Source organism: Sinocyclocheilus rhinocerous, unplaced genomic scaffold (assembly GCF_001515625.1).
Source record: "Sinocyclocheilus rhinocerous isolate Xijiao unplaced genomic scaffold, SAMN03320098_v1.1 scaffold1364, whole genome shotgun sequence".
In the NCBI taxonomy this organism is placed as follows: Eukaryota; Metazoa; Chordata; class Actinopteri; order Cypriniformes; family Cyprinidae; genus Sinocyclocheilus; species Sinocyclocheilus rhinocerous.
The window spans coordinates 946,492-961,270 of record NW_015627534.1 but is presented as its reverse complement, the minus strand read 5'-3'; the positions used below and the strand labels follow the sequence as shown (position 1 = coordinate 961,270).

Genomic DNA, 14,779 nt, shown 5'->3' with positions numbered 1-14,779 from the left:
CTCTCCTCCTGTCCGTATTCAATTCGCACGGACCATAGGATTGACCGTCACAGAACACGCGATCATGCAGGTCACATGCACACTTCACAAGATCTCAACTAGATTCGACTAAGTCTGCAAGGTTTGTGAAATTAAATGTTCATTAGTCATTCAAAGATTTGTTTAAATTATATAAATGTGTATTTGCGGAATGCTGATGGCAAACGAGAAAGAATTATAATGCTTGCCTTTAATAATATTAGAAAACAGAATAAACTTATCGGCCAATGCCGATACTTGAAAAATGGCAGATATCGGCCGATATATCGGCCTTGGTGATATATCGTTCAACCACTAGTCATAACTGGAGAGAAATTGCACAAACACTGGACACTAGAAACTTGGGTTTGCGCACACTATCAAACAGAGTAGGCTATACTTTGAAAGGCTGTGTGTTTGGCTTGATGCATATGCTACAATTTTGCCTAAATACTGAAGTATACTATGGGCTTTAGGTGGGTGAAGCGTGGCCTGATCCAGGCTTTAGTTAGTTGGGATGGGGACCTGCTGACTTCTCCTGGTGATATAGACTGGAATTGGAAGGAGCACTCTGAGGAACTTCTGAACCCTGAGGATACAACCTCAGTAAGGCAGGGATGGAGGACTCAGGGCAGTCATTGACCATTTCCCTGGCTGAAGTGGCTGAGGTAGTTAAAAAGTTCCCAAGTGGCAAGGTGTTTGGGGTGGATGATATTAGCCTTTGGATACTGGATGTTGCAATGCTGCTATTTGTGGATGATGTTGTCCTGATGGCCTCGTCGGGTTGTGACCTCCAGCGTGCACTTGGGTGGTTTGCAGCTGAGTGTGAAGAGGTTGGGATGAGGTTCTAGGATTTCATCATTAATCCGGGCTCACACTACATGAGTTTTAGGCTGTTTTATCCCTGATTTTCCCCTCCTGAGAATCAGAGAAAAAATCTTGTCGAGGACCTCGATCTGTTACGATGTTCGGCGCAGATTATATGGTAATGTGAGGCATTTACAGATCGAATCTTGCACCTCCCGATTTGCTCACACACAATTTTTGCTGTATTGCAAAGCAAATAAAGACCAATGTTATTCCTCAGAGCATCTGTTAAGTTTCCACATGAGTTGCCATATGGGACACACTGAGAAAGCCTTAAGCCCCGTTCACACTGCCAGTGACTTTTTCGCTGTATGTTGCTAGACTCTGTGCTGTGAAGACGCTTGTGGGCGTTCCTACTGCTGTCGCTCTAATGTTATTGGTAGACTGCACGTCTTGACATCTTTAGAAAATGCAATCACAAACTATATATATTTTGGTAAAACTAAGATATCCTTCTAATATGACTAGGAATTAGACTTAAAAGAAGCATTTCCATTCTGCCACAACCATCCAACCAACAACAACCAACCAACAACCATTCTGCTGTTGTTATATAAACTACAGCAGTGCTCGTGCATTAAACCATTAACCGGTGCTAAACCCACATTCTTTCGCCAACGGTCACTGTCGCTCGTGTCGCCGGAAGTCGCCAGCTCTCCGTTGAAAATGAATGGGAGCATGTCGCTTTGTCGCTGGCAGTGTGAACGGGGCTTTAGAGGACAGAGATGACTTTATATTAAATTGGGTCAAACGTTTTCTGCTTTATATTAGCACAGCAATAACCAAGGCTGCATATAAAGTATAGTGTTTTGAAATCTTTTATAAAATTTTAAAATATATTTAATAGATAACTTTTTGGATAATGTGAAATAGCACATTTCCAATAAATCTTCCAGCTGAGAGTCTATTTCTGTTCTTCTTCAAGTTTCCATCACTAACTAAAGTGTTCAAAAGTATATAACGCAAAAGTAGTGTGTTTTTGCCTCAGAGGGAAAGCGAAAGAGATTGAAAATATACAGATGAGCCAGCCATACGACTGAGCAATATCCCAAATAACAAAAGAATTTCCAAAATTCCGAAATACAATGAAGGAAAGGTGGCTGATGCACTAGGCCTAAATCTAATTTTTTCATCAGCTATTGAAATCATTTTGAAGGAAGACAGGGAAATTGAAATAAGCAATATGTCACGATCACCAGATGGAGTGCCCTTGATAATCACCAGAGGGCACTCCATCCCACACCTTTGCCACTCTATCCTGGACTGCATTCCCCATAATCCTTTGCACACTCATCAGCACTCATTGTTTGCACCTGTGTCTTGTTAGCTCACCCTATAAAAGCCCGGTTCTCTTTGGCATTCACTGCTAAGTCTTGTATGTGTCTGTGCTGCAATTCTAAGCCTTGTTTGCTGGTTTTGTTTCTCTGCCTGTCTTTTTTTGTTGTTTGTTATTTAGTATTTGTTATTTCTGAGGATGGGAAATAGATACAATGTAAATTTGAACGGCACAAATCGAGCACAAATGAATGGCATAGGTGTTCAAAAGTATATAACGCAAAAGTAGTGTGTTTTTGCCTCAGAGGGAAAGCGAAAGAGATTGAAAATATACAGATGAGCCAGCCATACGACTGAGCAATATCCCAAATAACAAAAGAATTTCCAAAATTCCGAAATACAATGAAGGAAAGGTGGCTGATGCACTAGGCCTAAATCTAATTTTTTCATCAGCTATTGAAATCATTTTGAAGGAAAACAGGGAAATTGAAATAAGCAATATGTCACGATCACCAGATGGAGTGCCCTTGATAATCACCAGAGGGCACTCCATCCCACACCTTTGCCACTCTATCCTGGACTGCATTCCCCATAATCCTTTGCACACTCATCAGCACTCATTGTTTGCACCTGTGTCTTGTTAGCTCACCCTATAAAAGCCCGGTTCTCTTTGGCATTCACTGCTAAGTCTTGTATGTGTCTGTGCTGCAATTCTAAGCCTTGTTTGCTGGTTTTGTTTCTCTGCCTGTCTTTTTTTGTTGTTTGTTATTTAGTATTTGTTATTTCTGAGGATGGGAAATAGATACAATGTAAATTTGAACGGCACAAATCGAGCACAAATGAATGGCATAGTTTTGTTGATTATTTCTTTTTATGGGGTGCCAACTTCACGGAGGTCCCTTTGCCTGTGTTTTGCCCTGTTGTTATTGTTTGGACTGTTTGCCCGTGTATATGACCTTCTGCCTGTTTCTGGATTACGCCTTTGGATTACCCGTCAGTGCACTCGGATCCTCAACCTTCATGTCCCCGTGCAGTTTCATAAAACAGTGTTTGAATACTGAGACAATTATATCTTAAATTGTAATGAAAATAAAAATAAACCGTTTTGTACATCTCATCTACATCTGAATCTGAATTTGTACTGAGCAAAGTTGATTTTGCCCTGTTGTTATTGTTTGGACTGTTTGCCCGTGTATATGACCTTCTGCCTGTTTCTGGATTACGCCTTTGGATTACCCGTCAGTGCACTCGGATCCTCAACCTTCATGTCCCCGTGCAGTTTCATAAAACAGTGTTTGAATACTGAGACAATTATATCTTAAATTGTAATGAAAATAAAAATAAACAGTTTTGTACATCTTATCTACATCTGAATTTGTACTGAGCAAAGTTGAGGTGACACAAGACAGGAAGAACCGCACGAAAGGTCAGACACAAGATTCTTCCGATGGTTCTGAGCGATTCTCCGTAGCAGCTGTGCAAACTAGAGGGGCTGGAATTGGAAACAAGAGAGTGAGAGATTGAAGAAGTGCAATGCATGTTAAAAAGCTGGCTACATTGCAAGGCGTTGTCCAGACAATGAGAGACCTCATCAAGACTTGTCTGTCATGCAAGTGGAAAGATGTGACACAAGACAGCGTCACTTTTCTAGCAAAAGAAAAATGGGCTATCAAGGTTTTAAGTAGGCAGTTTAGCAATACAATTGGCACTGTTGACACCTTGCCAGATACATATCAGCTATATCATGAGCAATATGGCTTGACGCTGTATCTGGTCATCTGGTATTTTAGATACCAGAGCAATCTCACAATTCTTGATGCCAATTTTAGTATCACATGAAAAATGAATAAAAGGCTAAGTAATGTAGGGAAAATATTCTCAAGGAATTGTTGAAGACAATGAAATCATCGACAAATACAACAATAAGACAAATACAACAGAAAGAAAATGCTAAATGATTAGCAGTGTGATTTTTTTGTTGTTGTTGTCTGTTTTCTGCAGGATGCCTTACAGAGGATAATTGCCACATTAGCAAACAAAAATGAGGAGCTCCAGAATTTCATTGAAACGCTAAATCACACTTTGGGTCGAGTTCAGGTGAGTACTCTAAAAGCATAAATGAAGTTGCTACATACAAACTCAGCGACGCTGTACGGTGTTCAGCTATATACAACATTACTATATAGAGCAGCATGTCTCGTTTATACCACTAGAGATGCTAGGAGATATTTCTAATTCTGGTGGATAGTAACAGGTATGAATGCCAATACCAAATAAGGTTTATGTAAATCAAAATGAATAAGCTTTGAAAAATTGAGGTTAAAAATGATGACTTTTTGTCATAATTTTGATTTGTCTTGATTAGTGGTCGACCGATATATCGCCAAGGCTGATATATCGGCCGATATTTGGCATTTTTCAAATATCGGCATTGGCCGATAAGTTTTTCTGTTTGGCCGATGCGTACTAGGCGGGACTTTTATTTTGACGGCGCCTGAGCGGCAGCGCCTGAGCAGCACACAGTGCTCACATTCTCCCTCTTGTTCACCGTCGTCGTTAACAGTTCTGTCTAATACGGATAGAAGTCTGTCTAATAATCCGATAGAACTGTTAAACAAAGGAATTAAAATGTATACAAAAGTATTATAACGATTGCTTTTATATTATTAGTAATAGAAAGGCAAACATTATAATACTTTCTCGTTTGCCGTCAGCATTCAGCAAATACGCATTTACATAATTTAAACAAATCTTTGAGTGACTAATGAACATCTAATTTCAAAAACCTAATTTCTCAAATCGAATCCAGTTGTGAGATCTTGTGAAGTGTGCATGTGACATGCATGATCGCGTGTTCTCTGCGTGACAGTCCATCCGTGCGAATTGAATGCGGACATTTAACTTCCTTTTTAATTATATTTTTATTAAATATTTATTTATTTGTTGAAAATACTTTGTCATCTAAAGTATAAGTATGTTTATTTTACAAATGTATTTTTTAATCCATTTTCAAATGATTCAATTTCAAATTTCTTAAATATTAATGAAAATAAATACAATTATATCGGCTTTATATCGGCCATCGGCCACCCTGCTTTCCAAGATATCGGTATCGGCTGTCAAAAAACCAATATCGGTCGACCACTAGTCTTGATTTCTTATCTCATAATTTCTAGCTTTTATCTCATAATTATGAAGCATCTCATAACTTTTTGTTACAACTATGATTTACCATACCTATTAGCTCTGCATTTGCTTAAAGTTAAATGTTGGAAGCTGCCTGAGATTACTGTAAGATTACGGGTGGTTATACTTTGTATCTTATAAGTCACTTGTTTTCACATTTTTTTGTGAAAGTCACATTTCACATTTTTTCTCCCTTCATTTAAAAGTTTGTCATGTTTCAGGTCAACTCCACACAGGTGGTGTCGGATTTAGAGGAGGAATTCGACACGCTATACTCCATCCTAGATGAGATGAAAGAGAGTATGACCAACACCATCAAACAGGACACAGTCCGGAAATCACATGAGCTTCAGGTACCAGCCTTAACCCAAACTACCTCAAAGGACTTTGGGATTGGCACATGAACCCTCAAACTGATGTAGAATCAACATAAGAAGTAATTCAAATGATATTTGTTTAATGGCATCTTTATACCAAGTGTCATCAAGCTCAGTAATGCTAATATCGGTCCAAATACCAATGCCTCATAAATTGAGCCGTTTTAATAATCAATTTAGTGATCAAAAATAATAAATTTTTAGGCTTAAATAGACCTAAACTGTATATTGTCAGAATACTCTTTCAGTTTATCATTCATTAATAACAGGATCAAAGTTATAACAACTTTTGATTTAGATACATTTATAACAATCATCAAGTAAACTTGTTAATAAATGTCACTTTTAGCTTTGTCTTAATTTAGTTCAATCTAACTCCAGGTGATGTTGTTGCTCTGTCACATCATTAGAAACACTCAGAAACTATTTTTATGTGAAGATCAGCATTAGTATCAAGAGGATCAACAGGGTCTGTCTGCGAACTGATTTAATAAAGCATTCACACTTTCATTATCAGTTGGGCGCTCTCTCAGGAAAGATGTATTTGTAATTGTTTTTAAGACTTGAGGAGCCTATATTAATCACAGAAATTAACATTGTTGTTTTCCCCAGCCCTAGTTTATACTTTTTCTAAAATAACACCAGCACTGCTCATATTTCGAGCAGGATTATAGGCTCAGTTATCACATAGCTTTGTTTTTGTTCAAGTTTCTGGTAAGTGTGTGTGTGTGTGTGTGTGTGTGTGTGGTTGGGCTGGTGATGTCATGGTGCTGTAATGGCAGTATTGTGCCCAGCCCTCTAAGTCCACTGAACAGGAACAATACTAGAGAGAGCAATGAGCTCAGATAAGTGATTAGCCATCAGCACCCTTCCCATCCTTAACCGCAGAACAGTACGTAAACACGCCGGCTGCTGCTCATTACTGAAACCTTTATTAGGGTACTTTTTAAGGATTCTGTTATCTGTAGCTTCTTTATGTGCTTCATGTTTCTCTAGTTCTTCAATTTGTACATATGTGACCCTGGAGCACAAAAGCAGTCTTAAGTCGCTGGGGTATATTTGTAGCAATAGCCAAAAATACATTGTATGGGTCAAAATTATAGATTTTTCTTTTATGCCAAAAATCATTAGTATGTTAAGTAAAGATCATGTTCCATGAAGATATTTAGTAAATTTCCTACCGTAAATATATTAAAACTTAATTTTTGATTAGTAATGTGCATTGCAAAGAACTTCATTTGGACAACTTTAAAGACGATTTTCTCAATATTTTGATTTTTTTGCACCCTCAGATTCCAGATTTTCAAATAGTTGTATCTCGGCCAAATATTGTCCTAACAAACCATACATCAGATGATGTATAAATCTCAATTTTGAATGGTTTTGTGGTCCAGGGTCACATATTTTATCACTAGACACTGCTTTTATCTTTCTAAACTGAGCTTCTCTCTGGCCATTCTGGATATTATCGAAATACTTTTTTAATGGTTTTTGATGTTTTGCTTGCTTTTTTTTTTTGTTTGTTTGTTAGATTTTTCTAACCTTCTTCAGAACATGAAATATTAAGGATGCACTGGTATAAAAATTCTGATTACTAGTGTGATTGCTGATATTATATACTATTGTAATTATTGTATTCAACTGACTTCACATTGACCCACATAGTAGCATCAACAATACATTTGTAATTTACACTATGTGTGCACCTTGTTGATAGGAGTATTCGTGAGAATGCTGTAGTGTGGGACGGTCAGGGAGCTCGCACTGAAGAAACCTCTGGGGTAGTGAGCAGATTTCTTTCAGTTCAGTGGACATGTAGGGTAAAGCTTTTTTCAGTGTTATGTCATGTTTCTTTAGAACTCATTTTATGTGCAAGCAAAAGTGAAATGTAAAACTAGCATCCGTGGATCAGACCACTTCTTAATAGCAACCGGTATGCTGCTTTGACAGCTGGATGACTTGTATCACAACCGTGAAACTGATCTTGCTCAACTATAACAGCAGTGTAGTTTTTTGTGCACGGCAGATATGAGATGGGTCTTTTAATCCAGGCACAAGTGGTCACTGAAGATGCACTGGAGACAAATGGTAATGCCAGGTGCAGTTAGTAATGTGTTACAGCTGTCCACTTGTGATCGGATCACCCGAGATTCAGGTCTTAACAGGTCCTTAGTGGTGAGGATTTTTCAGTGAGTCACATTGATACATTAGTAGGTGGTCTTTATAGGTGAGTCATTGTATCATGCACTCAACTAATTTATTGAAAAAGACAGATTAATTCATGAATTCATCAAGTGACTGTCTGAGTGCATCATTGAATAATTCACTCAACTGATTTGTTGAAAAATACAGATTGATTCAGGAATGCTTTGCTTTGTTTGGAACATGGTTGTTGGGGCAAAAATAGTAACTGGCAATATTTTTTTCTACCATGTAACTCAATATTAGCTTAGTAACTCTTAATAGTTAACATTTGATATTGCTTAAGCATCTTTCAAGAAATATTACACTCGCGGTTGTGCTGTTGGTCTGAATGTCAGCACTGCTGTGATTACCAAATGTTATTTTAGTATTATTGAGATACTATTATAGTTGTTTTTAATACTTTAAAATAGTTTTTCTTTTTGTGTTTTCCATTTTTATTTTAGTTTTAGTAATTTTGTTGTTTTGTCATTTTTATGTTATTGCTTTTTTTTAAAGTCTGTAGATTTTATTAATCTTCATTTCAGTAATTTTAGTACATCAAGTTAAACTAAATGAAACTGAGAAACTAGCTGAAATAACATAAGTAAAAAAACTATTAAAAAAAATTCAGTTCATTTATTTCAAGCAACAAAAATGATTATTATTTTTATGGTTTTAGTTAGCTGTAATAACTCTAATTTCCTGTCACACTCGGCCTGTGTCTTTGTGCCTACGACAACACTTGCTTGTGTGATTTTGCTTCAGTATGAAAAATGCACATCTGTTTGGAAGCCTTGTATAGAAAAAAGATTACACTGTTTGAATTAGAATAATATAAGCACAGATATAATCAGCTAGCGCAAATCATTTCAGAATCACTAATAATGATCAACTTTTATCTCTTCTCCAGAACCAGCTGACCCAAAGCACCAGTGCATTAGAGAGTGCAGAGGAACTTTTGGAGTTTGCTAATAATGCGCTGCACATTACAGATGAGGGGGATTTCACAAAGGTAGACGCATGCTGATGTTTTTGATAAAGGATTCTTGCAACTCTGGACATCATTTATTTAATTCATTAAAATGCTGGTTTTGTTGTCTTTTCAAATTTTCATTTAATTTACTACGCCCCGTTTAAAACCCGCAAAAGCCAAGAATTAAAACAAGAACTATACATACTAATCCTGCTTATTGTCTGGAACTTGATTTTTCACCTATGTAATGCTAATGGAAAACAAAATCTGTATTTCTATGATCTGTTCATTTAATGTGAATCTGTTACAAACTAATGTGTATACAAAACAGTCTGTTAAACTGCTCATCAACCTGTGCTTTATATGTTTAGGATCCTGATTTACCCTCTGTATGTGTGTGTGTGTGTGTATATCCAGTCCAGCACTGAGCTGAATTGCATGCTTACACTTTACCTGCATGGCGATACTAACGACCTGATCTTTTGTTCCTCTCTTCCTCGTTATCTTCACCCTCAAGGCTGCCAAACAGATCAAAGATAGGTACAGTATATGTTCCACTCTCTGTATGTGGTTGTGTGACCACTGCATGACACATACGCTCACATAGTTTGTTTTGCTCTATCTATCTATATATATATATATATATAGCCTGCAGTAGCTTTACATTCATTGGGATTGAATGTAATACAGCCTGATTGTTGGAAGCTTCTACTGTGAGCAGTGAGGCTTATTACACAGTTTTAAAATGTGGTAAAATTATTTGTACATTTATGCAATGGGAATGTAAACTTTAAAACTGGGGTTCTAAAATGGGTAAGATGAATGAAATAAAACCTGCTAACAGACTATATTTTACTGCTATCCAGCACACTAACACCTGTTTCACACCGCATGAGCGGGATGTGAGTAGCTTTAGTTATTTGGTGTGAGAAACCGTGCCAAATATTGTCTTCAATAACAGAAAAATATATTAAAAGGTTTTGAGAGGGGGTAATTTAGAACTATTACAAACTTGATCCTCATGAAACCATTTTTTGAGGATGTATATTGTTAAAATGGGCAGTGAAATGAAACGCACTGCTAATGTAGGATATACCAAAATTCACTGAATCATACATAAAATATGGTTTTATGGAATATAGTGACTCCGACTACAGTGCTTGAAGATTTTATCTCACGAGGTGCTGAAACCTTAAACTCGAACAATTCGTCTGAAGCATTCAAATAAAAGTGTTTTCTTTTGTGTCAACAAAAGGTTGGAAAATGCCAGGAAATGTATGTATTTTGTAAACGCCGTAGCTACGAAGAGATCTGAAGCACAAGTACACATAACTTGACCATATTCAGTGGGATCCAAAACTCTGAGAGCACTCAAAAGTGGTATTTATTGTTTTTTTTTTTAAATAAAAGGAGTAAAAAGCTAAACGTAGACTAGAAACGAACTACACCACAGTCACATGACTTCAACTTCACCACCATTAAGTTTTCGACAACTCTTATAGATCCAGTGGAACGACTCAGCTGTAACTATAGTTATAACAAATAACCAGAGGTGTAAAGAGTAAGTAAAGAGTAAAAGTTGCTAATATCTTTGATACTCAGTACAACTACAAAGTACCCGAAAAGATACTCAAGTACAGTAACTAATTACATTTACTCCAATACTTCACACCTCTGCAAATAACTAAACTATGATATTTTGCTCTTTTAGGGTCACAATGGCTCCTGCCTTCCGCTTGACTCTGAAGCCCAAAGCCACAGATAATATGACCCACCTGATGGTGGACTTCAGTCAGGAGAGACCGCTTCTGCAGGGCCTCAAGTTCCTCCCCGGTAAGCTAATCACTCATTTGTTCTTTAGCCGCTTGTATTACAGGATCAACCCATCTAGAGTTTGAACCTACAGCCTTTCAGTTTCCAACAACCCAGCATCTAGTTACTAAACCTGTGATAGAAGAATCTACTATAACCTGTTCTGTAAATATGATGATTATGATTCTTATCATCATAGAAATGTTTCCACAACCAAAGGATCTTAACATTAATTTAAAAGAATGTTATTGTTACGTTTACTAAAACATCTCAAATATGCCATTTCACATAACCCTAACACTCCGATATTACATGTGTTGCATGACGCTAATGTGAATACTTGGATACAAAAAAAACTGTTATGTTCCACTCTTTTATTTCATGTCAGCTAAATAAGTAAACCCTGTCACTTTTTTCATGGGTATTCAGTACAAAACTTATTTAGCATTAAATGGCCTATCAGAGTTGTTAAAGGAATAGTTCACCCAAAAATTAAAATTTGATGAAGATTTACTCTACCTCAGGTTATCCAAAATGTAGATGAGTTTGTTTCTGTTCACATGTGTATTCATGCATCAGGGTGACTCTCTGCAATTTTGTGTGTCCACTCTGGTTTCGTGTCTCATGATGCACCAAATCCAGAAATTTAAAAATACCACTAAAACATTTTTTTGCATCACCTGCCTGTAACGACGTAAACCCCGCAGTGCACAAGTAAATGTCGAAAAATGCTGTTTCTGCTTTCACACGTGACGATTGCAACAGCACTGCAGAAAACACTGCCTATAAATGGTGGGCAATGGTCATAAAACACTAAAATTGGACCGTTTTGGTACAATACACTGTACTAACAACTTAAAGCATGTATGATTTGTCTCCTTCAAGGTAATATATGTGAATCAAAATCCTCAATTCCCTGTTCTGATCTTCCCCACATAGTGCCAAGAGCTCCAGAGATAGTGCTCGGGGACTGTCTGGTCATAGATAATGAGGTGACCGTCGCCTGGAGGATGCCGGTGGAGGACAGCAAGATTGACCATTACATCTTAGAGTACAGAAAAACCAGCCATGAGGGTCTGCCGCGTGTGAAGGACGAGCAGTGCTGGGAGGTGGTGGACGACGTCAAGAGCACTGAACACACCCTACAAGGTGCTGACAGCGCTGTGCTGCTCAAAATATCCTCAACATATTCTAATTCTACATCTCCCACTTTTATGCATGAGGGAAACTGTTCTATTCATTCGGCAGGGTTAAGATTTGACACCAAATTCATGAACTTCCGGGTAAGAGCATGTAACAAAGCAGCTGCCGGTGATTATTCGGACCCAGTCACATTGGAAACTAGAGGTATTAAAGCATGTAAAAATCATAGATCTATGCATATATATAATAAATTATATATATGTATATATAATTTTTTTTTCTAAAAGTTTGGGGTCAGAATTTTTTTTTACACAAATTAATACTTTTATACATCAAGGATGCATTAAGTTGCTCAAAAGTGAGAGTAAAGACATTTAAAATGTTACAAGAGATTTCCGTTTCAAATAAATGCTGTTCTTTTGAACTTTACATTCATCAAAGAATCCTGAAAAAATATGTATTACAGTTTCCACAAAAATACCAAACTGTTTTCAACACGATAATAATCAGAAATGTTTCTCGAGCAGCAAATCAGCATATTAGAATGATTTCTGAATCATGTGACACTGAAGACTGGAGTAATGATGCTGAAAATTCAGCTTTGAACACAGAAATAAATTACATTCTAAAATATATTCAAGTGGTTCCAACAAAGTGGTTGCCGAGCAACAGACAAACGTAAACAAAGGTGTATGTTTGTAGAGTAATTTACAACAGCTTCGAACTCAGCCAATCAGAATCAAGGACCGGAACTCTCCGTTTTATAACAGCTATTTTAAATAGTAATAATAATAATAAGTTTAAGATGGATTTCAGTAAGTTGGCTTTCTCAAGCCAACTTAATTATATTTCACAACCCCAAACTTTTAAACAGTAGTTTTATTAGTAAAAACATATGGTGTTGAATTGTCCTGTCAGTACTTCTGTGATCTTGATGGTGGTGCCTCTCTGTGTTAGCATTTAACTTCGGCTTTGACTCCACGTCATCTCATCTGAATCTGAAGGTGGAGGACAGGAGCGTAGAATGGGATCCTCAGGGAGGAAAAGGAGTCGACAGCAAAGTCAAAGGGAAAGAGAACAAGGGAAGGTAAGAAGTTTAAGATACAGCATGGATGAGATGAAACATGCAGCAGATGAGATTTAAATATAGTTTTGAAATTTCTGCTTCATCACACTGAAGCCTGTATATATTATGTGAGGTGTCTTAGGAGGTTTTCAGGTTTGGCTGGTAGTGCTCGGGTTTATTAAGCAGCACATCAATTAGTGTAAAGCCCTATCTGGAATGTGATACAGTGTTGTTATTGTTAAAGTGCCCCTATTATGCCATTTTTTAGGTTCTTAATATTGTTTTGGGAGTCTCCTACAATAGGTTTACATGCATGCAAGGTCAAAAATATGCATTTAATATCACTTCATTTGCCAACGATTCTCAAACAATTTCGTTCGAAGCACTTCTTCTCGACATGAACAAGCTGCAGTGTTTGAGGGCGGGGTCAAGCTGTTCGTGACCAGCCAATGTAGAACAGAGGCGGGCATTATGCAAATGTGTTACCCTGTGACATCGTGTAGCCGTCACGGAAGTGTGATTCGAATTCCTGACGATTCTTTCTTTTGGAAGACAATAACTTTATTTATCGAGCACTGTCACACAAGGCAATATTCGAAATGGCATAATAGGGGCACTTTAGCTAAAACTGAAACTAGTGTTTTTGGTAACTGAAATAAAGCTCAAATAAAATAAAACATAAAATAAAAGTGTAAGTTGAAACGATCAAATTACTAAAACTAAAACTGAACACATTTTTTAAGTAAAAAAAAAAACGAATAGTAAGAAAATTATATAATAAAATTAAAATGAGAACATAAAAATGCTAATTCAAAGTATTCAACATAAATACTGTAATAGTATATAAATAATACTAAAATAACACTGATGTAATAATCTAAATAATTACTTATCCATAACTGAATAGACTGTCAGTAATTTTGTTCACTTGCCAATAAAGACTGAAGCATTTTTTACTTTCTATAAAACAGCCTGAACGTCTCGTCTCGTCTCGTCTCGTCTCTTCTCTTCGTGTGTGTTGTGGGATTTGGAGTTTGTGTTTGTGTATGTTTTGACGATTGATTCTCGTCCTCAACCCAAGTGATGTGTCTGTATGTATGTGTAGTGACTGTCTGTGTCTCTCTGATGGTTTCAGAAGTGGAACTCCATCTCCTAAAAGAACATCAGTGACGCGCTCACCCGCCCCGAGAGGAGCCAGGGATCGCTTCACCGGAGAGTCCTACACAGTACTGGGTACCAAAAAACATAGCCTTAGAAATGGTCAAGTGTCTACACTGCTATTCACAAGACTGTGATCATTTGGGATGATCTGGGAAAACTGTCCCTGTCCCTTAAAAATTGGGGTTTAATCTTGGGGTTTAGAATTTTTTTAAATCACAGCTTCATCGGAATGGTACGAAACTTGGTGACTTTTATGGCATTTGGAATGTGAACACACACAAAAATTGAGGGCATGATTCGAGCACACTTAAGTGGTCGTAAAAAAAAAATAGTAACACTTGTGGTCTTCGGTCAAAAATGACCGACCATAGGAAATGAATGGGAAATCGACAAAAACACAAAAATTCTCAGAATCTGTACAATCTACAAATCTGCCACAATGAAGAAATTAAGTACACAGTAATGACGGGGTGAAACGCTAAAAAATCAAGAGTGCAAAACCAACACATCCATTCACACACACACAAGCATACACACACACTTACACACACACACACCTATGAACTGGTGTGACTGTAACAAATATGTAAAACTACAATGCAGTAAAAAAGTGGACAGCAAGGAAGGGGTTACACTAAAACATCAAGAGTGCAAAACAGACACATCCACTCTCTCACACACACACACACACACACACACACACACACACACACACAC

At 37.2% G+C, this 14,779-nt stretch overlaps 1 protein-coding gene across 3 annotated transcripts in view; it reads left to right on the top strand.

The window, feature by feature from the left end:
* LOC107728074 (FSD1-like protein) overlaps nucleotides 1-14,779 on the top strand; it is a 22,724-nt gene that overhangs the window by 4,123 nt on the left and 3,822 nt on the right. The window contains exons 2-10 of one of the 3 annotated variants that reach the window (XM_016538154.1): nucleotides 4,162-4,257; nucleotides 5,568-5,699; nucleotides 8,818-8,919; nucleotides 9,398-9,420; nucleotides 10,592-10,713; nucleotides 11,632-11,841; nucleotides 11,941-12,039; nucleotides 12,793-12,922; nucleotides 14,040-14,134. In XM_016538154.1, coding sequence (XP_016393640.1) covers nucleotides 4,162-4,257; nucleotides 5,568-5,699; nucleotides 8,818-8,919; nucleotides 9,398-9,420; nucleotides 10,592-10,713; nucleotides 11,632-11,841; nucleotides 11,941-12,039; nucleotides 12,793-12,922; nucleotides 14,040-14,134 — 1,009 coding nt within the window. Of the gene's footprint in view, nucleotides 1-4,161; nucleotides 4,258-5,567; nucleotides 5,700-8,817; nucleotides 8,920-9,397; nucleotides 9,421-10,591; nucleotides 10,714-11,631; nucleotides 11,842-11,940; nucleotides 12,040-12,792; nucleotides 12,923-14,006; nucleotides 14,135-14,779 lie in introns of all 3 variants that reach the window. The other 2 variants (XM_016538162.1, XM_016538145.1) reach the window with 2 other exon arrangements.